Source organism: Mus caroli, unplaced genomic scaffold, assembly GCF_978045245.1.
Source record: "Mus caroli unplaced genomic scaffold, Mus_caroli_1 scaffold_4, whole genome shotgun sequence".
NCBI lineage: Eukaryota > Metazoa > Chordata > Mammalia > Rodentia > Muridae > Mus > Mus caroli.
Window position 1 is genome coordinate 39,118,829 of NW_028227259.1, and position 26,635 is coordinate 39,145,463.

At 45.7% G+C, this 26,635-nt stretch overlaps 1 protein-coding gene across 10 annotated transcripts in view; it reads right to left on the minus strand.

Annotated features, from left to right (window-relative positions):
- Positions 1–1,781: 1,781 nt before the first annotated feature.
- The window catches only part of Kiaa0232 (KIAA0232 ortholog), a 64,780-nt gene continuing 39,926 nt past the window's right edge, over positions 1,782–26,635 (minus strand). For 6 of the 10 annotated variants that reach the window (XM_085836644.1, XM_085836643.1, XM_085836645.1 and 3 more), the window contains 7 exons: positions 21,033–21,099; positions 20,113–20,194; positions 14,631–17,925; positions 13,268–13,336; positions 9,274–9,382; positions 5,811–5,908; positions 1,782–4,103 (listed from right to left, as the gene is read on the minus strand). In XM_085836644.1, the coding sequence (XP_085692770.1) occupies positions 3,924–4,103; positions 5,811–5,908; positions 9,274–9,382; positions 13,268–13,336; positions 14,631–17,925; positions 20,113–20,194; positions 21,033–21,099 (3,900 nt within the window). In that variant the 3' untranslated portion in view covers positions 1,782–3,923. Of the gene's footprint in view, positions 4,104–5,810; positions 5,909–9,273; positions 9,422–13,267; positions 13,337–14,630; positions 17,926–20,112; positions 20,195–21,032; positions 21,100–26,635 lie in introns of all 10 variants that reach the window. The other 4 variants (XM_085836649.1, XM_029477043.2, XM_021162283.3 and 1 more) reach the window with 4 other exon arrangements.

Consider the following 26,635-nt stretch of genomic DNA (forward strand, 5'->3'; position numbering starts at 1 on the left):
CACCATCTCCATCTGTGACAGGGCCTGTAGGGATATAAGGCCTTCCCACCCCTGGTCTCCAAGTAATACCTGAACTATGGTCCAGGTACCAGGCTGTGCCATTTACTCTCCAGGGTGGCGTGGTGCTCTGAGCTCCTTGGCCAGGCTCTCCTTGCATACCTGGTTCCTGTTGTCCTTGACCCCTGCCTTGGAGCACAGCCACTACTACTCGAAAGTCAGGGACAACCAAAGGAGCCACTGAGTATGGCCTGTTAGGGCCTTGAGCTGACCAGATTCTTGCTACAGGGCCTGACCAAACCCCTCACACTGCATGAACTGGGATGAGGCAGTTCTAGCATGTCAAAGCCACTGGGACTGCAGAGGGCAGGTGCAAGATCTTGAACAAGCACCTGGTAGCCACACCATCTCTCAATCCTCTTGGCCATGTGGACCATTTACACCTAGAACCCTGAGCCCCAGAACCAGCTGGTACCATCAGTGTCACTGGAGCAGTCAGTGACTGCCAGCCTGACCATGTGAGGTGACTATTCTGAAAATACTCAAGAGCCTACAGTGCAAGGCAGTGCTGGGCCAGCAGGGCTTCCTGGTCTTGGTGCTTTCAACAAGCAAGCACTCAATGAGCAGCTTTCAAGGTCTGGGCCATGCTCTCTGTTCCTAGGCTCCTGGGGGGTTAGCAGGTTGCAGTTCCGGAACTGTAGTTGGCCACTTACCATATGTCTAGAACCCACCATATGATGCTCAGTGTCAGAGCACTGGTGGCTACAGAAGTGGCCGGCTGCTTAGACAACAGAGGTGGAGGTTTTTCTGGATGCTGGGATGGTCATACTCCCAAGGACAGGAACAGGTGAAGGCTGGTTAACTGCTACTTAGCACTGTCCCTGCTCTTGTAGGCAGAGCATCTGTAAAGCACCTGAGCTGACAGTCTGTAAAGAAACCACATAGAAAGCAGAGGGGGCAGTCAATACAACCTGTGGGCACATCTGGGCTCAGGGCAAGTCAACAGGGAAAGGGGCTTAGCCACCTCATGGGATGTGCCTGCTGGTACCCAGGAAGAATGTCATGTCCTTAGTCCCGCACTGAGCTAGGAAGTTCAGTATCAGTTACAGGAGATCAAAGAGACAAAAAGGAATGTTCTATCTGTCAATGAGGCCCCTGCTCAATCTTTGCTGGGTAACAGACTTTCAAGCCTCAGTTCTGACTGCAGGGCAGCCTAGGAAGTCTGTAGCATGGCTGTGCCCCTGTGGGCACCCAGACCTAGAGACAGGTATCTAAAGGATACCTACAGGGACCTACAAAGTTTTCCTTTACTCTTGTTCAAACACTGACTGGTTGTTTATTGTTGTTGTGTATACACATTGTGTTTATGTGTTACTGTGTACATGCGTAAGTGTGTGAGTACAGTACATGGCAGGCAGGCATTCAGAAGTCAGAGGCTAACTTTGTAGGTCATTCTGTCTCCATCTTTCCGTGGATCTTGGGGATCAAGCTCCATTCAGTGAGCACCTTTCCCATTGAGCCATCCTGCTGACTTCTGTGTACAATGGACTCTATTCACATTAACATGGAGACTTTTTCCCCTCCCAGAATAAAACACAATGAAGAAGACTTGTCTATCAGGGAGGGACAGGACCTGTTGGGGATATGGCCCTGCCTACTTGCTTTCCCAGCTCTGGGAGGCTAACTGTCCTCAGGAGAGGATCGGGCTCTCTCTTGTTCTTCTCAGTTCAGAAGAAACTGCTTATTCACTTTAAAAGATTGCTATGATAAATAAAAACAACAAACATTTTTGAAATTTTTATTTGGTGTTAACTCCACAAGAAAACAAAACAAAACAAAAAAAAAAAATCAGTTACTCTGGTGTACGTGAAATCAGAACAATACAACCACGGGGGGAAAATCAGCCCAGGAATGGAGCTGATACTTCAGTGCTACGGATGTGCAACGCGCTTCATACCACAGTGCGCTTCAGCGTTTGCCAACTTTTTTTTTAATGCTTTTTTTGTGATCATCCATTCATGAAACTAAAACCACACTTTAATTCTGTGCCAAAGCTTCTGAGCTTTAGCCACTTACTACAAAAAGAAACCAAATACAGACTCTAGTTATCCCTTTGCCTTTGATGACCCACCGTATCCCCTGTGGGGGGCCTCTCCCCACACCCACAGCTGAGGAGGTAGGCTTCTTTGCCACCTGGAGCCTTTTCCTGATAAACATTGGCTGTCCAGGTCACCCAAGCTCATGGCTGAGTATGAAATCCATTTGGTCATAGCAACAATTTCTAGGGTAATCTTGATGGCATTGATTTTAGGAATTTACAACTTCGAATCCTTTTTGCCTTTGATGATAGGTTATATTTCAGTGCAGATGTTAATCAGATTTTAGGAAGCTCCAGAAGAAAAAAATACATAAAATGTATCTGATACCTGTAAATAAATAAGAGCAACATGAACCCTTCTACATGCACACACGCACACACACCACTGTCAGTGTCAGAGGATGTGCTGTATGAAACAAACCCTAAGATGGCAAGAGCCAGCAAGCCAGAACGACAGTGCCTGCACAGGCTCCACGGTGTCTCCTGTGTTCCTGAGAAACAGGCAACAAACTCAAGTACTCCCAGCAAGGCCTGAGGGGCAGCTCCACTCCCAGCTAAGAAGCCACACACATGTCCAGTGCTGTCCCACTTACTGGTGAGGTCAATTCAACTACTTAAGACCTCTCCGCCACTCCTGATGTACTGGACATGCTGAACTCATGTCACAGACAAGGTGTTTTTAAAAACAACAAGTTGGTTAAAAGAGAAAAATAATTTTGGATGTTTAGGTTTTACACAATTGGCCCTAGTAGCACCTGTGGCAGTGCTGCGAGAGAGATCCGAGGTGATCAGCACGCTTAGATGCAACTGTGTGAGGCCTGCTGCCTGCCTGCTGCACCAAGTCCCACAAGGCGATAATCAGAACAGCAATCACACAGGGAAGTGTGTGGGAAGTTCCTCTACCAACCCCAGCCCACAAGCAGAACTTGCCCAGAGCATTCTCTCAAACACAAAATGAGATACAAGCTACACTACATCACAGCCACGAGAGCAGCTAGCTGCAGCAGCCAAAGATTTCTTTGGGGGTAAGAGGTGGCCTCACTGCATGTCCAATGTTTTGAAGTTCACTTGGAGACTTAAGTTCAATGTAGTCACCAGATAACAATTTACAAGTAAGGTCCTCAACTATGCACTGGAGAGGCAGCTCAGAGAACTCCACTGTGCCTGCTATGGACATACTGCAGTAGCAGAACTCACCCATCCTAACCCGGGCCTCAAATCCTTGGCTTCTTCAGTTAGCAAGAAAGTCACAAGCCACAGTAACTTCCATGGTACTTTAGGGGAATCCTAAGAGAAAGCACAGTATCCTGTAAGTCTCTAAAGCACACCCTTGTGTTCCTACAGCAATGTCCATGAGATCTTCTGAATGAGCCTGCAGATGAGTCACCATGCTTCCCTCCTCCTTCAGCAAGGCCCTGACCCACTGCAGGGGAGGACTGATCTCCTGGCTCAGAGAACAGAGCTAGAGTCTCTGGACGGTGGCGGTTGTCGCCACGGTGCTGACAAGGTGATGGCGACACAGCCGCCAGAGGGAGGCCTGCAGCTGCGATGCAGAAGCGGGACGCACTAGGACAAGCACATGCACACCCATTCCTCATGGACAGCACAGTCTAGTCTACTTCAGAGAGCAAGAACTTAACAGCTTGGAAACAAATCTTCAACAGGACAGCCGTCCTCAACGCTAAAATAAGCAAGAAGAGAAAGGTAATCACTGATGTGGATCAGTTAATTGAAGAAGAAACCTAAGTTGCTGCTTTAGACTAACAGGCCTCACACAAGGCAATTGCCCATCACAGCCATTTTCAATGACTGGCACTACTCTGCAGGGTCAGAGATGTGTTCGGGAGAAGAGCTCCTCTCTGCTGGGGCCCACCCACTCTCCGCCGGCTTCGGAGCCTGTGTCGCCCGTGTCAGAGCTGGCACTGGAACACATCTTCCTGTGGAGGCCATTTGGTTTTGTCTCAGAACCTCTCTCTCCTGTGCATCTTGCTTCATAAACAGAAGACACCTACAATTCAAGAAACAATTTTCAATACACCAAAAATCAGACAATCCCCCCCAAAGGCTGATCCTATTCATAGACAGAGATGAAGTAGCAATCACTGATATCTCCTATAGAAATCTATAAAAACGTGAAGTCGCACTGTTTCAGAGGAACCTCTTCTTTGCTCTTGAAGGGTCCAATCCTAATTCTGCACATCTAGCCACAAGAATCTATGTGCCACATTAGGGTAGGACAACGGGACTCCTTAACTCTCAGCAAGTCTTTGAGTACCTGGTTCAGGGTAGCCCATGAAGCTTTGCCCAGGCTCCCATAAGTAAACAGACATGGTAATACACAGGGGCTCACAGTTCCAGCAGACAAACAAACCAAAGGACAGAGGTTCATACTGTAGACATGAGGATACTGGTTAAGGGGCACTCTGAACAGGGGCAGAGTGCTCCAGAAGGTGGCACTCCTGAGCAAAGGCTGGTGCTCTGCACAGCAGTGCCGGGATCACCAAGTGTGGTATAGAGCATCTTCTTGTGTTTATAGGAAGGCTGGCATCTGGAGCCCCAAAATACTCGACGGCAATAGTAGCCCTTTCATCAGTTACAGTAACTAACACTATTTCCCAGTGCATCACAATATCCACCATTAGCATCACCCCATCACAATCCCTGTTTCTGAGCTCAAGGTGGATACACAGAAAAGCTATGTGAGAGCAAAGCACACAAGGCTTCCGGGCATGGAGAGAATCTTCCAAGTGCACAGCATGGGAGCACGGATCCCACAGCCAGACTGTTGGGGTAAGCAGCCCTATGCTCCATCTCCACATACCTCCATTTTGTACTCTGAAAATGGATGAGTGTGCCAAGAATGAGTGTGCACAGGGGTGTTTTTAGGTCACTGTCTTGCAGAATGGCACTAATTGTCAAGGACAAGCAGACGCAAGGACAAGAAAAGCTGTGGCTGCTGTTGAGGAGTAGCAGTGGAAAAGATGGTGTGGAATAAAGAAATGGATGGAAAGTGGAGGTGAGATACATTAACAGGCCGGCAGACACTGTGGGCAGAGGTGAGAGGAAGAGACAGGTAAAGAGACACCCTGAGGGAGGAAGGCTATGGGGAGGCCTCACATGTGGGCTTGACATGTTAACACAAACTGGTAAGTCAGTGGGATTAGCACTATATGGTGCTCTGGAAAATTCTTACAGAGCTTGAGCTAACATTGATAACTCTGAGAAGAAAACAGGTTTCCTTCAATTCACTGGTCTTAACTTGCCTAACAGTGGAAGGCTTGAGTCTGAGCTAAAAGTAGGTCAAGGTCTTGAATGCCTTCATGGTACTCACAGGCATGTTGGGGAGACAGAAGTGTCTGGGATGGTGGGACTCCACCCAGAGAGTACACAAGAGCACAGAAAGGGCAGGGTCTGTCCCACAAAGGTTGGAAAAGTATACTGGAAGGAAAATGCTGCCCAGGATTGAACAAGAAACAACAGCTTAGTACAGCATTTAAGACCCCCTGTGCCAGCAGTGTAGTGTCAGTGGGGACGTTAGGGGCTGTTCATGAAGGTCTGGCAAATGGTTGGGGCTTCTGGTTAGGGTTAGGCAGATCCAAAAAAAGGGCCAAGAGGAGAAAGGCAACACTCAGGATCTGGGAACATGGGCCAGGGGTGGGTCACAGGACCCTCAAGTGTGTGACTAGAATGGAAGGGAGGAGGACAGTCCACTTACCCTATTAAAATCTAACAGACGCTCTTCACGACTGGGTGTCTCTTTAGCATCTGGACATTCTTCTATACCATTCTCTCCCTTGGCATTTGTATAACATTCTTAATCATTTTGAATGGAGAAGGGAAAAGAGGGAAAGGGGGAAATTCAATTAAGACAGTTGAAACACACACCCTTGTTTCACCTCACTGAAAAGCTAGGCCTCCCCACCCTCTGGAGGTTTAGGTTGTCATTGAAAGCACAGCCAGTCTGAAGTGTATGAGAAAACATGACATTAGCTGAAAACTTCAGCTACAAGTATGTAATGAATAATAAAAACCAGGCCAGCATAAGCATACTCTACTGTAAAACATTATCTCAACAATTCAACAAATATATACACAGATCTATGATGTAATGGTCCTGGGACACAGGGGAAAAGACCATGAGACCCATGCTCTCAAGAATGAGTGTCAAGTGGAGGGAGACGGTCAATGCACCACAGATATGCTCATGGAACAGCAGAGGTTCCAGACAGGCAGCCCAATGAGAAAGCAAAGCAGGTCACCAGCTGGCCTGTTATAACTCAACAGCATGCCCACGAGCCTGTTAACACCTGTGCACATGGAGGCTCATGGTCCAGTTAGCCAAGGCTCACAGAATGAGAAGGCAATGTGGACTGGAGTTGGAGGAATCCAATCCAGCAGCAGCTTCAACTGTGTTTTATCTATGCACTATGATATTTAGCCACCTAAGGAACTATGAAGCCTATGCCTCAGGAGATTGACCATCAGTCTTTCTGAGAAGTTTCCAGGTGACTCCTGAGCACAGCCCCTGTGCTGAACCTAGTCTTGGTTTAGCCTAGCCTCTTGTCCACTGACCCAAGAAGAAGATAGCTGTGATGGAGTCAGAGAGAAGGATGGAGACTCCAACCAAGCTAGTTCAGACCTGGCTCTGACAGAGCTCAGAAATGCTGATCCTTTAGCATCCCTGCTCGATAGAGTTATACCACAGGTGTCAATGGATGCTCTGGCTCCCATGTGCCCGAGTCACAGAAGACAAGGCCAGCCTTAGTGAGTGCTATACTCTTGGGCACCAAGTGCAGACTTTGCTTGCCATGTGGATATTCTTCATAACCTATCAGTCCTGGGCATTACTTGAATAACCCTGGCTTGGAGTGACAAAAGCCATAATAGATGCCAGGTTCTGCTTCTTACTTGTGACATGACTCTCCAAGCCACATATCCATCCTCTTTAAAACAGAAGCAACATCATCCTCTTCAAGGAGGTGCTATGTGAGAAGTGGACAGGTACAGCAACATTTTCTATAACCACCAACCTGGAACATGGGTTTTGGGCGGCTGGGAAGCCACTGAGCTCGAGTGGCCTCATTTCATCCCATTCACTCCATACACACAGCAGGGCCAGAAGAGAGACTGTGCAAGGGAAGGTGGCTCTTTTCTGGTTGAGAAATGCTATGTTCATCTTCACACCTCCACTCTGGGGTTTGGCTAAGAATCATACTGAGCTCATCCCATGGGCTTATTAATGCTCCCAGTGACAGCTATAGTTTGTTGAGCAATCACTGTATGTGGGTTACAGTTACAGGAACCTTGCCTGCTGAAGAGGCATCTTTATTCCTATCATCCCAATAGGGATGGCTTCCTTTTACAAATGCAGACAACAACAGAGCAAAGAAACCCAGCAATTACCCACAGAGGCACGAGGCTCCAGCTAGCCTTGCTCCCCATCACAGTCTGTGCAGCTCCCCAGAGGGTTCACTCTACACAGCCTGGACAATGCATGCCAGTAGCAACTAAGCGTCCAAGCACACCACAGCCAGAGTGTAAGCACTGGAGAACACCACCAAGCCCTCTGCAGTCTCCTCAGCACGCTACCTGTGCCCCACCCCGCACTGCTCCTCCAATCCCAGCTGCTGTGCTCTGTGCCCTGCCTCCAACCCCACCGAGAAGACACACATCCAGGATGGGCAGCTAGTGTGTTTATACATCCCCAGAGCAGCACTTTGATCAGAGACACATATACACAGAAGTACACAGGGCAGGGTTCTCAGCAGGACACACCCTGTCTCCTCAGCCTACTCAACAAGGAGACAGTCTTTCTCCCCTGGGATGCTCAGAGTTCTAGTTAGCCAGTGTCCAGAGCAGCACATGTTGATTACTAATCATTTCTAATACTAGAAGCTTCAGGAATGCCTATCCTTTCGAGGGGGTGAACAGCTAGTTATCCTCCTGCATAGCCTCCATGTGAGGTAACAGAAAGAGTACTTCATACGTCACTGTTTAGGGAGCTTCCCAAGGATTAAACTCACAGCTGCCACTCAGAAGGCTGGCTACCATTCCTTCTCCACCCAGCTTCCCTATGCAGCATTTCGCATACACATACAAAGCATTATATCCATTCACTGGCCCCTGCCAACAACAGACTGCATACCCAAGATGCAGAGCTCAACTGGAACTGGCTCCTACTAACGAATGACACAGTGAACCAAACTGAGGCAGTGCTTCTAAAAATCATCCCCAAGGAAGTAGCGTCTTTGCTACACGGTGATAGACCTCTTCCTCTCCTCACTCTTTATGCAGAGGAGCTTCTGAGGCACAGCTATGGGGGTCTCTGACTTGGACTCTTAGGTGCACCTGTCTGAAACTCATCCAGCTTCTAGAAGGATCACTCAGGAGGCTGGGTGGATACTCCATGGCCCTGACATCTTCCTCACCACCCTTCTCTCTAGCTCAGGAGTTCTCAGCCTTCCTAATGCTGCTACCCTTTAACAGTTCCTCACGTTGTGGTGACCCCAACCATAAAATGATTGCCTTGTACTTCCTAACTCAGTCTGAGAACCACTGCTCTAGAGCCTAACTCCCTCCTGCTGCTCACACTGCAGGCTCAGGGCAGGTGCAACCACTACAGAATCTCCCCATCCTATTCCCATCACCTAACTCCCCAGCTTAAATTTTGTCTCTGTTGTTGCTACAAGTCTTCCAGCACACATCTGACCTAAACACCCTGCAAACAAGTCTTTCCCACAGCCACCCCTCAATGCACACCAAACTGGAGCCAGAAGCCAGGTTCTCATACATGTAGGCTCCTTCTCATCAGACTTTCTGGTTCACCTTCAAGCTAAGCCTGATAGGACGTGGTTCTTTCACCCTGCCTCACACCCTGTGGCCTTCTTTGCACAAAGATTGCCTTGAGGACTCCCTTCGCTATGGTCAAGATGGTTACACACATCTCTTCAAAGGTCCATGCCATTTATGCTTCTAATGAATTTCCAAACCCTTCTACCAGTCAGTGCTTAGGTTTAAGAGCAGGGTCCGATTTGCAATCACCCAGGTGTCCCTAGGGTCTTACAAAGTGCTGGCCATAGGAACTTTTTTGGTGTTTTCTGGACTGTATTCATACCTAAAGAACCCGTTGCTCTTGGTGAACCAGAAATGTGAACAGAATAATGGCACAGTCTCCTTACCTTCACACTCTGACGTGGGGAAAAGGGGAGAGTACAAAGCTTTTTCCCACCAGCTCTGCTTTTCTTGATTTCTTGTTACTTCTTGCACATCAGTGTTCAGTACAGGAAACTGTTTAGATGAAGCCAAACACAGAGCATGTTTATAAACCTTCAGGACAGAAAATTTTAAGAATTACTGAAGCACTACATACCTAGTGCCTTTAGGTTGGTGAGTTAAAAAAAAAAAAATCTAAAGTTTTTTGTTGTACAGGAAAAAGGCCTTACTGTAAATAAAGGAAACCGTAAGAAGTACTTCAACTCTAAGTGGAACAAAAATCTTGACAGAACCTCTTACAAGACCTAAAACAGCAGACAGGAAATTCTCCTAGCCTACTGAAGTGCAACAGGTAGACTCAGGCCTGAGCCTGAGGTGCTGTGGAGAGACAGGCTCCACCCTTCCAAGTAGAATGTTTAAGGCTGCTCAGACCCTGCTCGCCCTCTAGATAGTGAGAACAGGTTCCAGAAGCTGTCACTGGTGACCAACAAGTCCTTAGAGTGGTCATGAACCTCACAGGCAACTTCTGTTGACAAATGCATCCTGGTACGCTGGTGGAGGCCCCCTTCTTCACTGGGCCCGAGAGGCCTGCCAACAGTTCCCCAGGGCAAAGCCTGGCTCTCCATTTCCCTGCCTCCCCAGTCCTTACGTCGTGCTCTTGCCAGAATGCCTGTGAACTGTGTACAATTCCATGACATCATTTGTCCAAGTTCAAAACCTTGTTTCAAGAGTTAACAATCATATATTTTCTCAAGGGGTTTTGTTGTGGTTTGAACTATAAATTATTTTATGGGTCTAAAATTGCATTATCTAATAAGTTAAGAATTACATGGGAATATATTGAGAATTAAATGGGGAATATATTTTAAACCTTTATTTTCATTTAACATGACTTTTCAGAAATAGTTCCAAATTTAGAACTGAAAGAAAATTGTACTGTCTGCCCAGAGTAGTTAACTAGCCTTTCTTATTCCCTGTATGACGGGTCTACTAAACACAAGTACTGCTCAAGGTTCTCTGAAGGCTGAGGGAGCTAAATACAAATGAAGCCAGCCAGCAGTGTACAAGGTCTGCAGTAAAAGTAAGTACCAGGACCTGATACCAATTTGCAATATGTGAAGGCCTTCTGTACTCTGGGACATGAGCTGGCACTCCTTAGGGCAGGCAGCAAGGGAGAGGGGCCAGAGGTATCTCTATTACCCTATAGTACTTCTGAATAGACAGGAGGCAGCAGGTTGCTGAGTTCTTATCTGAATGATTAACTATGCTACTTTCTAATCCCCTTGTGAAATGAAAGAGACACAAAGTCAATCAAAGATAGGTGTGGTGAGGGAAACAGGTTTGACCAGTCAAGACACCACCCAGGAGCTAGGTACACACCAAGATGTGGTCAGATGTGAGAGCCCTGGAAGTTTAAGGACAAGACTGTTATCTGGGTTATCTCCGCATCTCTAGGCAGAGCACTCTGTTTACAAACTACAGAAACTGGCTCCCAGGATGTCTCTGATTCCAGAGCACATCAAGTCCTCTCTTCACTCTGCTGTGGCTCTAAGGCAAGAGTCTGCATTATTTGAGGAGTCCTTTCTGAATCTCCCATTTGGGTGCCAATTCCTATGGCTAAGACTTATCTTCTCCATCCATATTCCATACGTGTGCACAATTTCATAGTACCATTCCACTCAGTTATTCCCAGCTTTTGGGGAGCATAGCAAACTCCACAACAGTTCACTCATCTGAGGCTGTTTAATGTTTTAACTCAATGAATATAAAGACTACTGAGGAGAGGCAGGAGGATCACAAACTCAACGTAACCCCTTAGTTACATAGTGAGTTCAAGGCCAGCCTGAGATAGAGCCAGGGGATGGGACACATGAGAAGAACAGAAAGAACTGGGAAAAGACAGAACAGAGTCCTACCATCCACAGAAGCTGCTTCTGCCCAGGTGCATACTCAAAGGGAGCTCTGGGAGAAAGCCTGCCTGGCTCCTTACTTAACAAAGCAAGCTGCTTCCAGCACTCTCTCCACTCAGTGTCTCATCCAGTGCTCTGTCTTTCTTCAAATGCTTATTTATATCCTCACACAGCATTAACCTAGCATGTTTGCTGTTAGCCCCAAGCCTGCAGAACTTCTCACAGGCTCACAGCTAATGACTCCAGCACCTGCAACAGCACTGGGCAGAGGGCACTCCACACATGCAATGACCAGGACAACGAAAGGGAGGGAAGGCACAAACTACATCCAAAAAGAGTGACCACAGATGGTTTAGCAATTCTTGGAAGTTCTTCAGAAGCTGGCAGTCAGGGGATAAAGACTCCATTGTCCACACTCCCACTAACTAGTCTATTTCTGCTGAAAAGGAAGGTTTCCTTTCATGGGGGTCCAGCGCCCCTTTCCCACTGGTCCTTCTTCATTACTGGGTCCCAAATGGCAGAGAATGTGTGCTGTGGACCTCTCTTTTAAAGAAATGTAGATAGAGAACATCCACTGGAGACTGGAAGGGCCTGCTGTTGCTCTCTACTTCCGGAGGTGCGGAGCCAGGAGAGTGCTGTCTGCTCCTCACTGTGGGACTGGGTCAGTCTCTTTTTGAAGTTTAAACATCCCTAGCTATCAGGTGAGGAAACCAGTCTTTGGTTGTCTGGTAGGATGACACTGACAAACTGGGCCAGGAAGATGTGTGCCACAAGCCATAGTGACCTTTGCTACCTCTCCCACCTCCAGAGCTGCTGACCTTTACAATGTAACACTCCTGGTTACACTGGTACAAAACGAGTTCATCTCCTGAACAAGACTGCAAGGTCCTTAAGGATAGGGACTAAGAATCTGGCTTTCTATTTTCAAAGGGCTTGGCCTTAAGCAGGCATTAAAAGCCCAAGAGAAGAGGACACCCGAGCCGTATTTCTGTGCAAGACACACATGGGGTGCGCTTTCTGTGCTAGTTTTTGCCCTTAGCTATAACTGGATGACCAGTACCCGACCAACACTCCTGCAGCTCAGGTTCTCGACCTGGCCTTCTGCTCCATGGCCCCTCCTTCTGCTCTCCTACACGTCCAGGTGTGTTCAAAACACTTGCAGTGTCTACACCCCAGGACGGCTCTGGTGAGGTTCTCACAGCTCCAGGGCTCATTGCAACTGCTCCACCTACCACCTCACCCACAACTACACTGGCCCTGATGTCCTAAAAGATAAGGAAACTGAGGCAAAACCCTTACAGCGAACAGTATATGAGAAATAAAAGGAAGGGTGATTACAATAAAGGCCATTGAAAGGGAAATATACCATGCAGGAAGTACTTTTGGTGGGATTTACCACAGCCAGTACTACCAGAGGGCTGGTGAGAGGAGCCATCACTATGAGTATGCCCTCATGTAATTTCATATGAACAGCCCATTTCAGATGAGAGATGAGATTTACAAGTTGGGCTTCTTGCCTAGACTGAACTTCTCACAGACAAGGATGGCACCGCACACTTTTGGGTCCTCCCCTTAGTGATAGGCACACAATAGGAATCCAAATCATGTCTGCCCACTTTGACTCAACTTTGAAGTAAACCCAATTCTTTCCAAGGTCCTCCTAACTGGTAATTCTAAGGAAAATCCTCGATTTTTATTCTCTTGCACTGAAACAGAAGGCCTTTGCCTAAGTGGAGCCAGTCTTAGGACCTCCTCATAACTGACCTGGACATTACAATGGGTAGATAAGACACAGGTCCTAGCCTCAGCCTGGTCACAAACTGTTCCTTCAAGCCACTCTCAACACTGATCCTCAAGCCAGCCTATGAAGTGAGCTCCAACTGCGGTGATGCAGTGATACTAACAGCATGACAGCACCCATACGCTCAAGATGTCCCCACAAGTCTGCAGCAAGCTAGACCTCTTAAAAAAAGAAAACGAAAGAAAGAACGAAAGAAAGAAAGAAAGAAAGGAACCCCAAATCTGAGAACACGGAAATACATCAACATACTAGAAAGCGAAGGAATATGGTAGTAGTAGGTAGAATCTTGCTTCTTTCCTCATTTTCTTTCTTCCCAATCTGGAACCAGGTGAAATACAAAGTACATAAAGGAACATTTAAGGAAGGAAATGGGGGCAACACAACAACACATAAAGGCTAACAACATTGTTGGGTTTCCTTAACAGTTCAGATTTCAGGGATTCAATGGGGTTAAACCTGGCCTTTTATAGACCAAGGCGCATGCTAACTAGAGCAGCAATCTTCAAGTTCCCCTGAGGGTCTGCAACCATCCAAAGGCAAGCAGTTGTACTTCTAGGTACACTGCCTCCAATGACTCAGCGCCCAGTTCCCAGCTACAGAAGCCAATAGCCAAGTACCACCCTCCTCCCCCAAAGAAAAAGGTAAAGGCAAAAGGGCAAGGAACTCATGAGACATAAAATGCAATTAAAAAAGAGGCTGAGAGTGCAGGTAAATTAAGAAAAGGGAGAAATTAATTCTGATATGAGGTGGGATGAGGACTGAACAGGATGTAGGGAGGTATCCGTGAAGGAGGTAGATCTGAGGGCCTCACAGGATGCGTGGGAGCCAGTAAGCAGGGTGGATGAGAGGAAGGACACACATATCCATCTGCATCAGGTGGCTCTGACTTGAGACTGCCTCCAACACTGTTTAACAACCTGCTTCTGGAAAAAAGCCAGGCACTGCTGTATGAACTAATCATCAAATAAAGTGGGCAGGCAGCTCTGCTCTTTCCGGTGGAACAGCTTATTGCTGTGTCTGCTCTGGTACAGCCAATTTAACTTCAAGGGACTTCCTAGAAACACATTCAAGGGGAATGATGACTCCACTAACAAAACTGCTAACACTAACATCACCTAGCAGGTCCACACGAAACTCCCCACCCAGAGCCCCTTCTCGATGAGCACCAAGAAGACGGGTCCCTTCACCTGGTCCCTTTACACATGAATCACAACGCACGTCTGAGAATGGTGTCCAGATGTAAAGTATTTTACATGGAATACACAACTATAATAAAACTAACCAGCATTCTTTACTCACAGCCTCATTCTGGCTCCCTGACTCTGAACGAGAAAATGCTTACACACAGGCCTTACGTTTTGTCCACACTGCATGCATACTATACAAGAACTTCGCATCCTGAGAGTTAGTATGCCTTTTCCATGCAGAGTCAATTATTTACTTCAAATTTGTAAACAGCAAATCCATTTTAAGTCCTTAAATGTAAACTATGACTTTTAAGTTCAAAAAATTTTTAATTAATTTCCTAGTAATCCAGTCCCACTTTTCTTGTCTGATAAGGCTGCCTTTCATTAAGGTCTGATCAAATCCCTTATTCAATACTGACACATACCTCTTCCAATTGTCCTGAAGAAACTGGATTATCTTCACAAGCAGGGAACTGACAACCTGCTTTGCAACTGCAAAACTCACTCATCTCTTCCTCGCATTGTGTCATTATTTTACAGTTTGCTGCTGAGCTTTCTAAATTTATTTCTAGAGATTGGTTAAAGTTACATTCCAAACACTGATTTTGTTTTCCTACTGGCGGAATCCCAGTTGCCTCCTCCTGGGAATCCAGTGATGTCTGGGCACTCTTCTCCATTCCAGATTTTTTTAACCTGGGCAGGAACTTCCCAGACTCAAGCTCTAACTTTCCATAGTAGTGACCTTCTTTCTCTGCATCTTCCTCTAAAGGTTTGAGATCTGCTTGTGGGTCTTCAAATACATCAACTTGGGAAGGAATGGGAACACTTGCTTCATCTTTTTCAGATTCGAATTCTGACTCACTTCCTCCTCCAGGGGATAGTTCAGATGCAGAAATCGGGCGAAAGTGAGTCCGGGGAGAGATTCGAATAGCCCTGTACTGTGTCCTGTCGACACCACATATTCTGGGGTGAAAAACCTCACTGTCTGAATCAGAGCAGAGGATTGATTTCGGCTTGAAACTGGGGCTAAAAGATGCAATCCCTTCTGGTTCAAATGAGCACTCTACATGGAGAACCTGTGAGAAGGGGTTGCTTAGGTCAAAGGAAGAGAGTGAGTATTCAAGGCCAGGATCTTCAACTTGAAAGTTACTGCAGGCTCCTAGCAAGTCTTCATGGAAGATAAAAGAAAACCCCTTGTTTACTCCATTTTCCCCGCTCTTCGGCATGTCATTCTGTTCAAATGACACAAAGGGCTTCCAGAGCTGCCTGTGACCAGGAGCAAAGCTGTTTCCAGGGGTCATAAAGACATCTGTACCGGCGATTGTCACCACATCAGAGGCTGCACACTGTAGCAAGCTCCCTTTTGTGTGACCAGGTGGTACAACTGCCCACTCCCCATCGCTGTTGAACGTTTTGAGCTCTCCATAAACTCCTCCAAGAATGAATGTGTTCTCCTTATCTTGGGCCACATCCCAAGGTTTAGAGGGTGTGGTGTAATCGCCACCATCCACCTTGGACAGCTCACTAGAGACAAATGCTCTCTTCTCCATGTTCTCCTTCTGTCCCTCCCAGAGATGATACTCTGATCTCTGCACAGCCCTACTAGGCTCTTGAAGGGCTTCCATCTTAGCCTCAGTATCCAAACAGCAGCAGTAGTTATTTACATCTGTGGAAAACAATTCCTCCCCAGTTCTTTCTGTCTCTACTGCAGCCACAGAACTCCTATCTACCATCTTAGTCCAAATGTCTTTAATAACCCCTGAGCTGTAGCCATCTCCATGTGGACTGCTTTCACTACATGCTTGTGTAGTTTCAAAGTTCTTGCTTTCTGCCTTTTGTTCTAGCTGAATACCACACACAGATTCTAGCTTAGATCGTTTTTTGAAAACTAATGTAGGAATTTCTCCTAAAGTTCTACTGTTTTGCTGGCAAGTTTCATCCTGCAAAAAATCTAGAAGCTCTTCATCTACAAAATCTGACGAGACTCTGGGAACCACATAATTAATATCTTCCGCAGTAAACTGTGTCGATTCTTCAAACTGAACGTTTAGTGTCTCATTGTCTGAGCGTGCTTCTTCCGAATGGGACCACGGACTACAAGTTCTTGTTGAAAGATTAGAACAGTGTTCGTTTTCTTCAAAGGCACTATTTTTGGTCCATATGAGCAATCTAGACTGTGTTTTCCCCAGCATATTAGCACTAGAATCTCCATGTTCACTTCCCAAGTTGAGTGTTTCAAAAGAAAATGGTAAAACAGAATTACTGCATTGCACTTCAAATACTGAAAAACAAGAGTTTATACCAGATCCTTCATTAATATTGGAAAAGGGCTCTTGATTGCCAGCAAGCATGTGTGAACTGAGCATCGTGCTGTCCAAGATAGGAGAGAGTCTAACTGGAGAGTCTCCTCCAAAACTCTCTCCATCAGCATCACCAGAACTAGATGAACAACACTCCCAAAACTGAGCCAGATTGCCAAGGTCTTGCAGGAAGAAGCCCTCAGCACCCACAGAGCTGGTAGAATCTGTCCATATTGCACGTTCCCCTTGCAACTCCATACCATCTAACACTATGCAACATTCTGCCTCAAAATCTGTATTCTCCTTGCTTTTTTGTCGAATCATATTCAAAATCCGACTTTCTCCTTGCATTGTTTCTGAGGCACCAGGATCCAACATGGATTGATCAATATCCACTTCATAGAAGTGTGTTAGTTCTGATAGATGAATATCATCTAGATACTTATTGTCCTCTGGTAGAGAACATAATGAGGTCCCAGCGAGGTCAATATCCTCGTTTATAACTGCAGGCATTTCTACAAAATGACCATCAATGAAAGTACCTGCTGCGAGGTATGTTCTGTGGATATTACTGTTACTGATACACAGACCACGCACAGAGTCAGACAAGTCTTCCACTGCCTCTGCTGTCAGAGCACTTGTATCTTCCCTGTTTCGGTATGTGGTCTCTAGTTTGCTTTTTCTACTCAAAGGAACAAAATACTCAGCAATGGGCTCTGTGTACCACAGTGGCTCTTCCTTGTACTCTTTGTTGTTTCTGCTCTCCACATACAGGTCTTTCACTGCAGTGTTCCCAGAGTCGCTCCTTCCCGTCTCCTTTGCTGGTCTTTTACCCCGCTTGCACAGCTGCCTGATGGACCCATTGCTGCTGCTGCTGCTGCTGCCACCACTGCCTGCATGGACTCCTCTCTCTGCCTTTCCACAATGCTTCAGTGACTGCCTGTTTTGCCCATTCCGCCCTTTTCTGTTTCGAATTTCTCGTGCCTTGTGTCTGACTTTAACGTACTTCATGGATGCTTTTAACTCTCCTTGGTTACCACTTGAACTTGAACCTGCTTCACTAGAGCCAGATGACCATGAGCGAGGGCGCGTCTTCCCTTCAGGTTTGTGTCGGATCTGCCTTTTGTAAAAGGCAGGCTTTTCTTCGATGGTGCTACTGCTCAGCTTGCTCTCCTTCTCGTGTCTGCTCCTGCTCTGGGCTTTCTCATGTATGGTGACAGAGGCGACACTGCTTCTCTCTCTGATGGCTTCACTCTCACTGTTGCAGTCCTTTGGAGAAGATGTATCTGTGCTTGCTGGTGGGACTGTGGATGATGACGAGGAGCTGGAGTAAGAACAGGGTTTGGACTTGTTCCACACGGTCATGATCTCTTGCAGGCAAACCGGTTTCTCAGACAGTGGTGGAAATGCTTCATAGTACCTGCAAAACAGAGCAAGAGTTCAGAAGTAAGCCACACTTTATAGTCACCATGACACAGACAGCAACGTCAGCCTGAGAGGCAGTGCCTTAGCTCACTAGTGTCAGCAATCACACCATCAAGGAAGCGAGAATTTGAAACGAATTACCAAACAGTAAACAGTGCTGTGCATTAAAATTAGTCCCCCAGCTGGGCGTGGTGGCGCACGCCTTTAATCCCAGCACTCTGGAGGCAGAGGCAGGCAGATTTCTGAGTTTGAGGCCAGCCTGGTCTACAAAGTGAGTTCTAGGACAGCCAGGGCTACACAGAGAAACCCTGTCTTAAAAAAACAAACAAAAAAAAAAAAATTAGTCCTCCAGACCAAGCACTTTAGCACTGGTTGGACTGTGAGAGGCACTATGCAAATACTATGAAAATACCTAAGATCTGTCATCAAAGCAAAGCTTCAATTTCATCTAGGAAGAAATGACAAAAACAATGTAATAGGAAGAATGTACTAGGCTAATAGGACATGTCTGAACTTGAATTTCATCTTGACCACTTACAATGCTTGTGACATTAAACTCACTATTTGATATTTGAGTCTTTTTCCTCCCTCTAAAATAGTGAACACATAAGAACCTCACAGTAGTGAATAGTGGAAATAAGTGTTACTGAAAGTCACTGAGCAGATGACTCAGGACTACAGCTCTGTAGCCATTTCCCCAAGTCTGACCCTGCTCTCCTGTTTACTTTCTAGGCACCCCTAGGCCATTACATAACCCTGCAGTGGCTCCAAGCACTCCAAGAAGAGTCCACCTCAGAAGCAGGAGTAAAGGACAAGAAATGAGTTAGACCATCACCCACTCCATGCCCTCGTTCCTGATAGATTATCAGGGCAACAGCATGGAACTTGGCATTTACGCAGGCTCAGGAATGGTGGGATGGTTACATCCAATTGGTCATAAGTGAGGATGCGATGCAATCAGAGTCAGGGATCACAGCTGGGTTTAGTGAACAGGGAGAGGTGAGACCTACACACATGCTGTGCTCCAGGATGGAAGCCTGATTGGACCATAACCCCCTAAACATGCTTAGAATACCACAGAAAGAAACTTGCTAGAAAAAAATAGCAATTGCTGAAGATTTGAGAGCAAAATAGATCCCCAAAGGATGTCCAAAGCTATGCTGCCTCTAGGGTATTGCTCTTCTAGACGTTAAGGCCACCCACTAAGTGGCAAGGGCTATGTTTACAAAGGTATTCAATGCGACTATCTGTAGTAAAGCTGTATAGTACAAATTATTAAAAGCTTTATAGATAATTTTCTCTTTAAAAATTATTTTTATTTGTGTGTGTGTGTGTGTGTGTGTGTGAGTGTATGTTGTCTGTGTGTGAGATTAGACAAGAAGGCCAGGAGACAACAATGAATTCCCTGGAGCTGGAGTGGCGAGTGGTTGTGAGCCAGTTGACACGGGGCTGGGACCTGGAAGAGCAGCGCGTGCTCTTAACTGCTGAATCATCTCTCTAGTCCCACACACAATTTTCAACATCTAGCACTCATATTGGAAGTCTAAGAAGAAACTGGTGAAATTAATTCTAATAACTTATCAGCATTATGTTATCACTTCCACATGTAATTGATATTAAACTGATTAATGCACTGTTTTGTATTTTTTATTCTGTTCCTAATCTCTACTGAGAATGTCACACTTACAATGGAACCAAATGAATGCAATTTTTTTCTTCAGTAGAGATTCAGAAGATTAAAATAAAATGTCTAGCAAGGAAGTCTGTTTATAGTAGAGATGACAGTGCTATTAATCACTCACAAGAGATGAACTAAAGACACAGGGACCAAGTCTGACCAGGTCCTCTGTGGGATAAGGTACACCAGCTCTCTTGTCTGTGTAGAGGGAATGTCATGAGCTCTCTCAGCTGCCTCAAAGACTGTGTCAGTCTGAATGCACGGCAAGTGCTTTAGTAAGCAGCAGCCGCCATCCTGTTTCCTTCATTCACAAACACTGACTGCAGACACATTAGGCAATCAGACTGTTTTACTCACTTTTGCACTCTCACTATGAATGAAGCACCTAAGTATTCATGCATTTCCTAAATTAAGAAATCATACAGATGACAGAAATGGAAACCGTGTGGCAGTAGTGAGACTGGTTTTAACAATACATACTTCAGACTGAGCAGTCTTACATACATTTCCACTTGATCTTTTGCTGTAGGGGACAATTCTTCCTCTGGAGAAGGAGAACCTTCTAACTTTTTGTGAATCTTCTCTTCTGTTATAAGACAAAAATTCAGAAAAAGTTAACATATATGCAGTTAGTAAACATTAAACTCATTTCTCAAGTAATTTTAATCAGGTATGATACAGGCTTTTGTGGCTTACAGAGAGAACTCCAGGCCAGTTTAATAAACACTGACGTACTGAGTGTGCAGAAGGCACTCTTTGGCTAACCTACATATGCACCAGGCTGCAGGCTGAATGAGAGTGCTTTAACTCATCACAAAGCCACACTGTGGAGGTTCTTAACTGAGAGCCTGGCGTTCCCTGTGTACTTATTAATTAGACCAGAAGGAGTGAACATCTGTTTAGATTCCAAAAATACATTCTCACAAAATTCTGACTCACAGCCTTTGTACTGACTCATTTTGATTAATACTAATCTGTAAAGAAAACTCCTCATTACAGTTAGACCTGTGACGTGACATGGCGCTAAGCACACTCTGTGCTTCAGTACCAACAGAAACAAAGGGTAGCCACTGAACTTGGTCCAGGCTAGTGCCTTAAATTAAAAATAAGGTGTACCCTTAACACAAGGCTTCAAGAGTATATGCTGACAATGACCTTGACAAGGACAGAACAGGGTTTCAGAGTATGCAGCCCCTTCCTGGAGTCCTGGAACACTTAGGAACCTAAATGACTGAACCCCCAAGTGAAGCCTTAGAAGGTGCCCATGGACTACAGCCTTCCTCTGAAGCAGGGATTTCCCATGTGGCCACTAAGGACTTCACTGAAGCCTCGTGCAGAGCTGAGGTAATGAGGAATGCTGGCTTGGTGACACACTCAACACTGAAAAGGACCCTGTAGGGCTCTAGCTGCCCCAGTCTGCTCACCTTGCTCGCTCTGTAGGTCTTTCAGTCTGCAGCAGAGCTCTTCTACTAAAGTCTCGATCCCAGAGCTCTGTGTGAGAGAGAAGACAGTCAGCTTTCTACCAGGTGCAGTAGTCAGGCAATTATTTTAATGTCACTATGGAGGACCACAAGTTTCCATGTTCCAAAAGGAATACATTATCAATTCTTAAATGAATCCCAGAGTTTAAAAAACAGTCAAACTTAAAAACCTGTAAAGCTAACCTACTGTAAGCATTTTTTCTTTTCTTTTTTCTTTTTTGGTTTTTCAATACAGGATCTCTCTGTGTAGCCCTGGCTGTCCTGGAACTCACTCTGTAGACCAGGCTGTCCTGGAACTCAGAAATCTGCCTGCTTCTGCCTTCCAAGTGCTGGGATTAAAGGCGTGCGCCACCACTGCCCAGCTTACTGTAAGCATCTTACTAATGAAGGACACTAAGTGGGACTTACTGATACATTGTGGCAATGTGAATGCTCTCCAAGAAAGGCTTCTGTCTTGCTCAACAAGGCCAAAGATCTATGTGTCCATCATTGGACAAAAGTTAGTCACCCACAAAAGCAACCTTAAGATTCTTTATAATCATGGTTTTATACAAATTTAACACAGGGGTTACAAAACCTCCTTAGTCTCTAGAAGATTAGAGCCCAAAGAAAACAAAGTAGGTCCCCCTCCCCTTTCCCTTCCTTGTCTTCTCCTTTTCTTTTCTTTTTTTTAGAGTGAACTCTCACAACTCCAGCAGAAAGAGCCATACAGAGCACAGGCCAATGCTGAAAGCACACATGGGAGCTCTCGGTTATTTTAAGAGATGGACCCAGCCGCACTTCTATAAAGGAAGGCCAAGGGCCCACCAGTGAGGCGGTTTGGCTGGTGGTACAGATACTCGCCACCAAGCAGACAACCAGAGTTCAATGCCCAGTACCAACAAGTGTGCAAGGACAGAGCATGTTTCTAAAGTTCCACAGGCATACGGAGAGGGCATGAAAGGATCTGGTACTGAGGATAAAGTGAGGCAAGCTTCAAAGAAAATGTACACTTGAAACAGCACAAGTACATATCTTTCACTCATTCTAAATTCTCATTTTTTTCTACAAGAAAACAGAAAAAATATTGTACAATGGACAGAAGAGTTACAGTGTTTCTTAGAAACTTTGGATTTACTCAGGGACATGCTATGTCTGGGTTGGATTTTGTCTCTTTGAAAGGACACAGCTGGCCAGATGCACACAGAAGAGCCACCCAAGTTCCTGTGCCTCCGCTGTGACTCCAAGAGCTAAAAATAAACTTTACCCATTCGCCGAACTCAAAATGACTCAGCAAAGTATGGCAGATATTCTTTTTTCCTTTTTCTTTAAAAAAAAAAAAAAGCCCCCTTTACAGAGTTCTGGCTAGAAGAAACAGATTTCAGATAGAAAGGTAAATTGTAAGTACCCACAGTTACTCTCTATCTGCAGAATATCCCAGTCTTTAAGAGGGAAAAGAGAAAATAGGTCAGAGGACAGCTGCCTCTTTCTTACAGCTCTAAAAAACAGGCAGACAATTGTTCAACAGTGGTAGACTGCACAATCCATCACTGAAGTCTGCTTACCATAACGGTCAAGGTGTGATGAGGCCCGCAATTATAATCTACTTCTCCAGGATACGGAAACTAACACGGGTGTCAGCTGACACGCCACACGCTGTCTTGTACAACAAGCCTATGTCACTGCTTGCAAACCTGGGGCTATCTCCAGTGCAGAACATGGAACCTCTGGGGACTGCTTACCAAACTCCTTCCAACCTCTAAAATAGGCTACTATTTTTCAGGCCTGCAGAATGGCCATGACAACCTGTGAGCAGGGTACTCATATTATCTTTTAGTTAGTATAAACTACATAGACACACAACTAGTACACATGAAAGCAATATATATATACAAACAATAAACAATATATTATCATTCATTTATAGAGCATATGTATATGTCCATATGTATATATCTTTATATATAAAAATGCCTATGTTTTCAAATACAAGCAGCAGTACGAAACGGTGCTTTACTCCTTCCTTCGTGTAAATCAAGCTTTACTGACCAAGTTTCTGTTTTCTTTCCTTAGCTAATGTGTTTTTTTACCTGCATGTGTGTATGCACCCCCACCCCACACACACACAAGAGAAACACATACCACCAATACCACACACATTTTTTTTAAAAACAGTACTGGAGACTGAACCTACTCTAGTTATTATTTTTAATAATCATTAGGTCATCATGGTATTCTAATAGCAAACTGAGAAGCATAAAGTCATCCGTCATACTATCATATGCTGGCAAGTATTCTAGAGTTCATTTAAAACTAAGAAATTTCATTTCCATTTCTACCTATACTGCCATAGTCTATCACATCCATAGGTTTGCTAGAAAATACTTATCTAAAGGCATCTTAAGAAGGGACAAAGGATAAAGTGTACTATGCTCTAGAAAGCCCACAGGAGTACCTGTGGGAACAAGATTCGGTGACTCTGCTGTGGTACCCTGCCTGGCCTCTCTTCACTGTACCAAACTCAACCATCAAGTGTCCAAAGCATTTGGGAAGTGCTGTGCAGAGCAAGAGCATGCTAACATGCAGTTAGCATGAGCAGGGTGGACATGAACTGGAGCTACTTAGAAGGCAGCCCCTGGAAGCAAGGCTAGACACTCACTAGACAGTCATCTGCTCTCACCCAGTGTACAAGTGATATAGACTGGTAGCCCACATGCCCAACAGGTTCCATGGACAACAAGGACCTGTCCTCCTAGAAGTACATGTACTATCTCTTACTTCTCTGAGAATAGAGGTAGGTGGTAGAGATTTAGTTTGGACTCTCCACATCTGGCTCTGAATTCCTGTCCTACTGCATACAGGGATATGCCTATTTTCCCAGCTCTGTAACCTAAGACTACCTCCAGTTCTCTCTCAAAGCTCACCTAGTTAGCACACGGGTGATGCACCTGTCAGACAGAGCTTATTGTAATCCAGGTTACTTAAGTACCAGTGTCATTTCTAAATTTTGTATGTTCACTCCTTCAAAACTGCCTTCAGTGTCTGAGGATCTGGATGTGGAGCCAGACCTCAGGGGCTGAGTTCGACTACTATCAGTGTTAGCCTATTCAACACCAAGACCGCCTCTAGCAAACAAAGTACCCCTGTGGGCTGCTCTTTGCAGCCTCCTTGGCCTGGTCTTGGCCTCTGTCCTCCTCTGCTGGTGGCTGCGTGACAAGATTAGGTCTGTTACTTGATGATATAAACCGAGTCTGGTCACGGCTTACAGCTGCTGTAACTGCTATTTCTAGGAGGTTTTCCTTCATCCCTTGCTTCTCATCCCACAGAATTCTCAGACATCTCCAACTGTCTCTAGGCTTCCTGTGCTTCTCAATTTAAAGCTGTATCAGTCAGGATGAGGTGACTGGCCTGGTCTCCTCATTGTCTGCCCTCTCCATAGCCAAAGCCTTGCAGTAAGCATCTTAGGTTGTTCTTTCAAGGAGAGCTCACTGCACTGGACAGTCTCCCAGTGTGAGATGGGTATCCCTAAGCTACTGGAGAGCGAGCACCCAGCATGAAAGCACATCCCTTTTGTTTTGTTTCATTTTTCGAGACAGAGTTTTCAACTCAATCTGTAGACTAAGCTGGTCTCAAATTCTGAGATCTGCCTGCCTCTGCCTCCCAAGTGCTAGAATTAAAGGTGTGCACCACCACTGCCAGGCTGAAAGCTCAGTCTTAAATTTTCCATTTGAACATGGCACAAAGCGGTAACTCAGATATCCGCTGTAAAGCTATGGTAAACTAGGTGGCCCCACATAAGCAACTTACCTATCCCAGCCTAAGTTTCCACATCTGGAAACCAGCTGTAGTAGCTGATTATTGGTCTTCCTGTGCTGGTTGGTCCCTCATCTCTCTGTTTCTCTGTCCCTCCTAGTGCCACAGGCTGCATACTCTAAGTCTTTCAGCTAAGTTTGTTTCCTATTTACTGTCCTGCTTAGAATTGTCAGAGGTTGCCTTGTCTTTTATTTGCTCTGTTTTCCTGCTGCTGGATCACCCTTCTGTGTGCCAGTATCTGGCCAGCAGGCACCAACAAGGGGCAGGGAGTCTCATGCTTTCTCCCAAAGGAGCCCAATATCTCACAGCCCAGCCTGTTCCTTTTCTCCAGAACATGAGTGTCAGAGGGCTGCCCCTTACTCCAGTACTACAGTAAATCATGCTGTCCAGCACTGGCTCCTTAGCAATGGGGGCACATGGACTTGTAGAATGCCAACTCCTGGCTCCACAGATCATGCCTACTAAAGCACCAGTGCTGTGAGAACAGGAGTCAGTCCTGCCCTACTGCAGCTGCAAGGTACCACAAAAAAGACCTGCGAAACTTCCCAGCAAACTCCACTCACCTACAGAGTTGAAATCAAATACAGTCCTTTTAGCCCCATGCTGCACAGGGCTCTCTTTTAGTTTTATGGTTAGAATATGTCATTTCTACAGCAGAGCTGGAAGGGGAATGAAAAGACCAAGGCAAGGTGTGGGAAAAATGGCTGCTAGTGACAGCACACAAGAGAGCCAAGGACCAGCCTCAGACTTTAATTCCTGAAGGTTTGAAAACCCTCAAAATCTGGAACTGTCAGTGCTAAGCTGTAAACAGAAGACTACTGACTGAAGACTGAGCACACAGAGCCAGTTCACAAATTCCTGCCATCAGGGCCAAGAAGCAGTACAAGAATTTAAAATCCCCAAACCAAAGTTTCTTTGCTCTAAGGCCCCATGAGGATTGACAGTTGCCATCTTTGAACCCAGGAGGATCTCCAGAGTGGCTCCAGCTCTTAGAGAAGCATCTGCTGAATGAACACGCGCCAGGGAGGACTGCACAGTGCTGAGGTGGTGCACATGAGGAGGAGAGGTTAAATCTGGGGCAGCACACAGCTTAGTGGTAGAGTATCTGCCTAGGCATGTGGGTCCCAGGTCCCAGTTCAGCACTGCCTTTCCTCAAAAGAAAGGTTACCACCATCTGCTATAAGTGATGATAAAATAATACCATCAGCCAAGCATGGTGACACCGAGATAGATGCCAGCCACCAGGAGAATGACATAGGAGGATGGCCAGTTTGAGGGCAGCCTGGTCTATACAATAAGATACTTTCTTAAAAAAAAAAAAGCCACTAACCTTGCTTATTCACTAATTTATTTTTGAGGCAGGTCTGACTCTACAGTCCAGGCTGACCTTAGACTTACCAGCTTCCAGTCCATGTCCCAAATGCTGTGATTACAGATATGACCCACCATGCCAGGCTGGAGGAGACACTTTCATCTATGAAGTATGACTAGGGAAGGTCACTAATAGGAATGAAAATTATTGCACAGAGAAGGCTTACATTTCCTCCTGGCCAGGTCTATAGTTTTTGTCAAATACCAGAATCTAAGACTTCAATCTAGCCAATGGCTCAACATATAGGCTAGAAAAGGTACTGCGAAAAATATACAAGAGCCTACGTGGTGGAACACACCTTTAATCCCAGCACTTGGGAGACAGAAGCAGTTGAGTCTCTGTGGGTTCCAGTGCAGCCAGACTTAGCTACAAAGTAAGATAC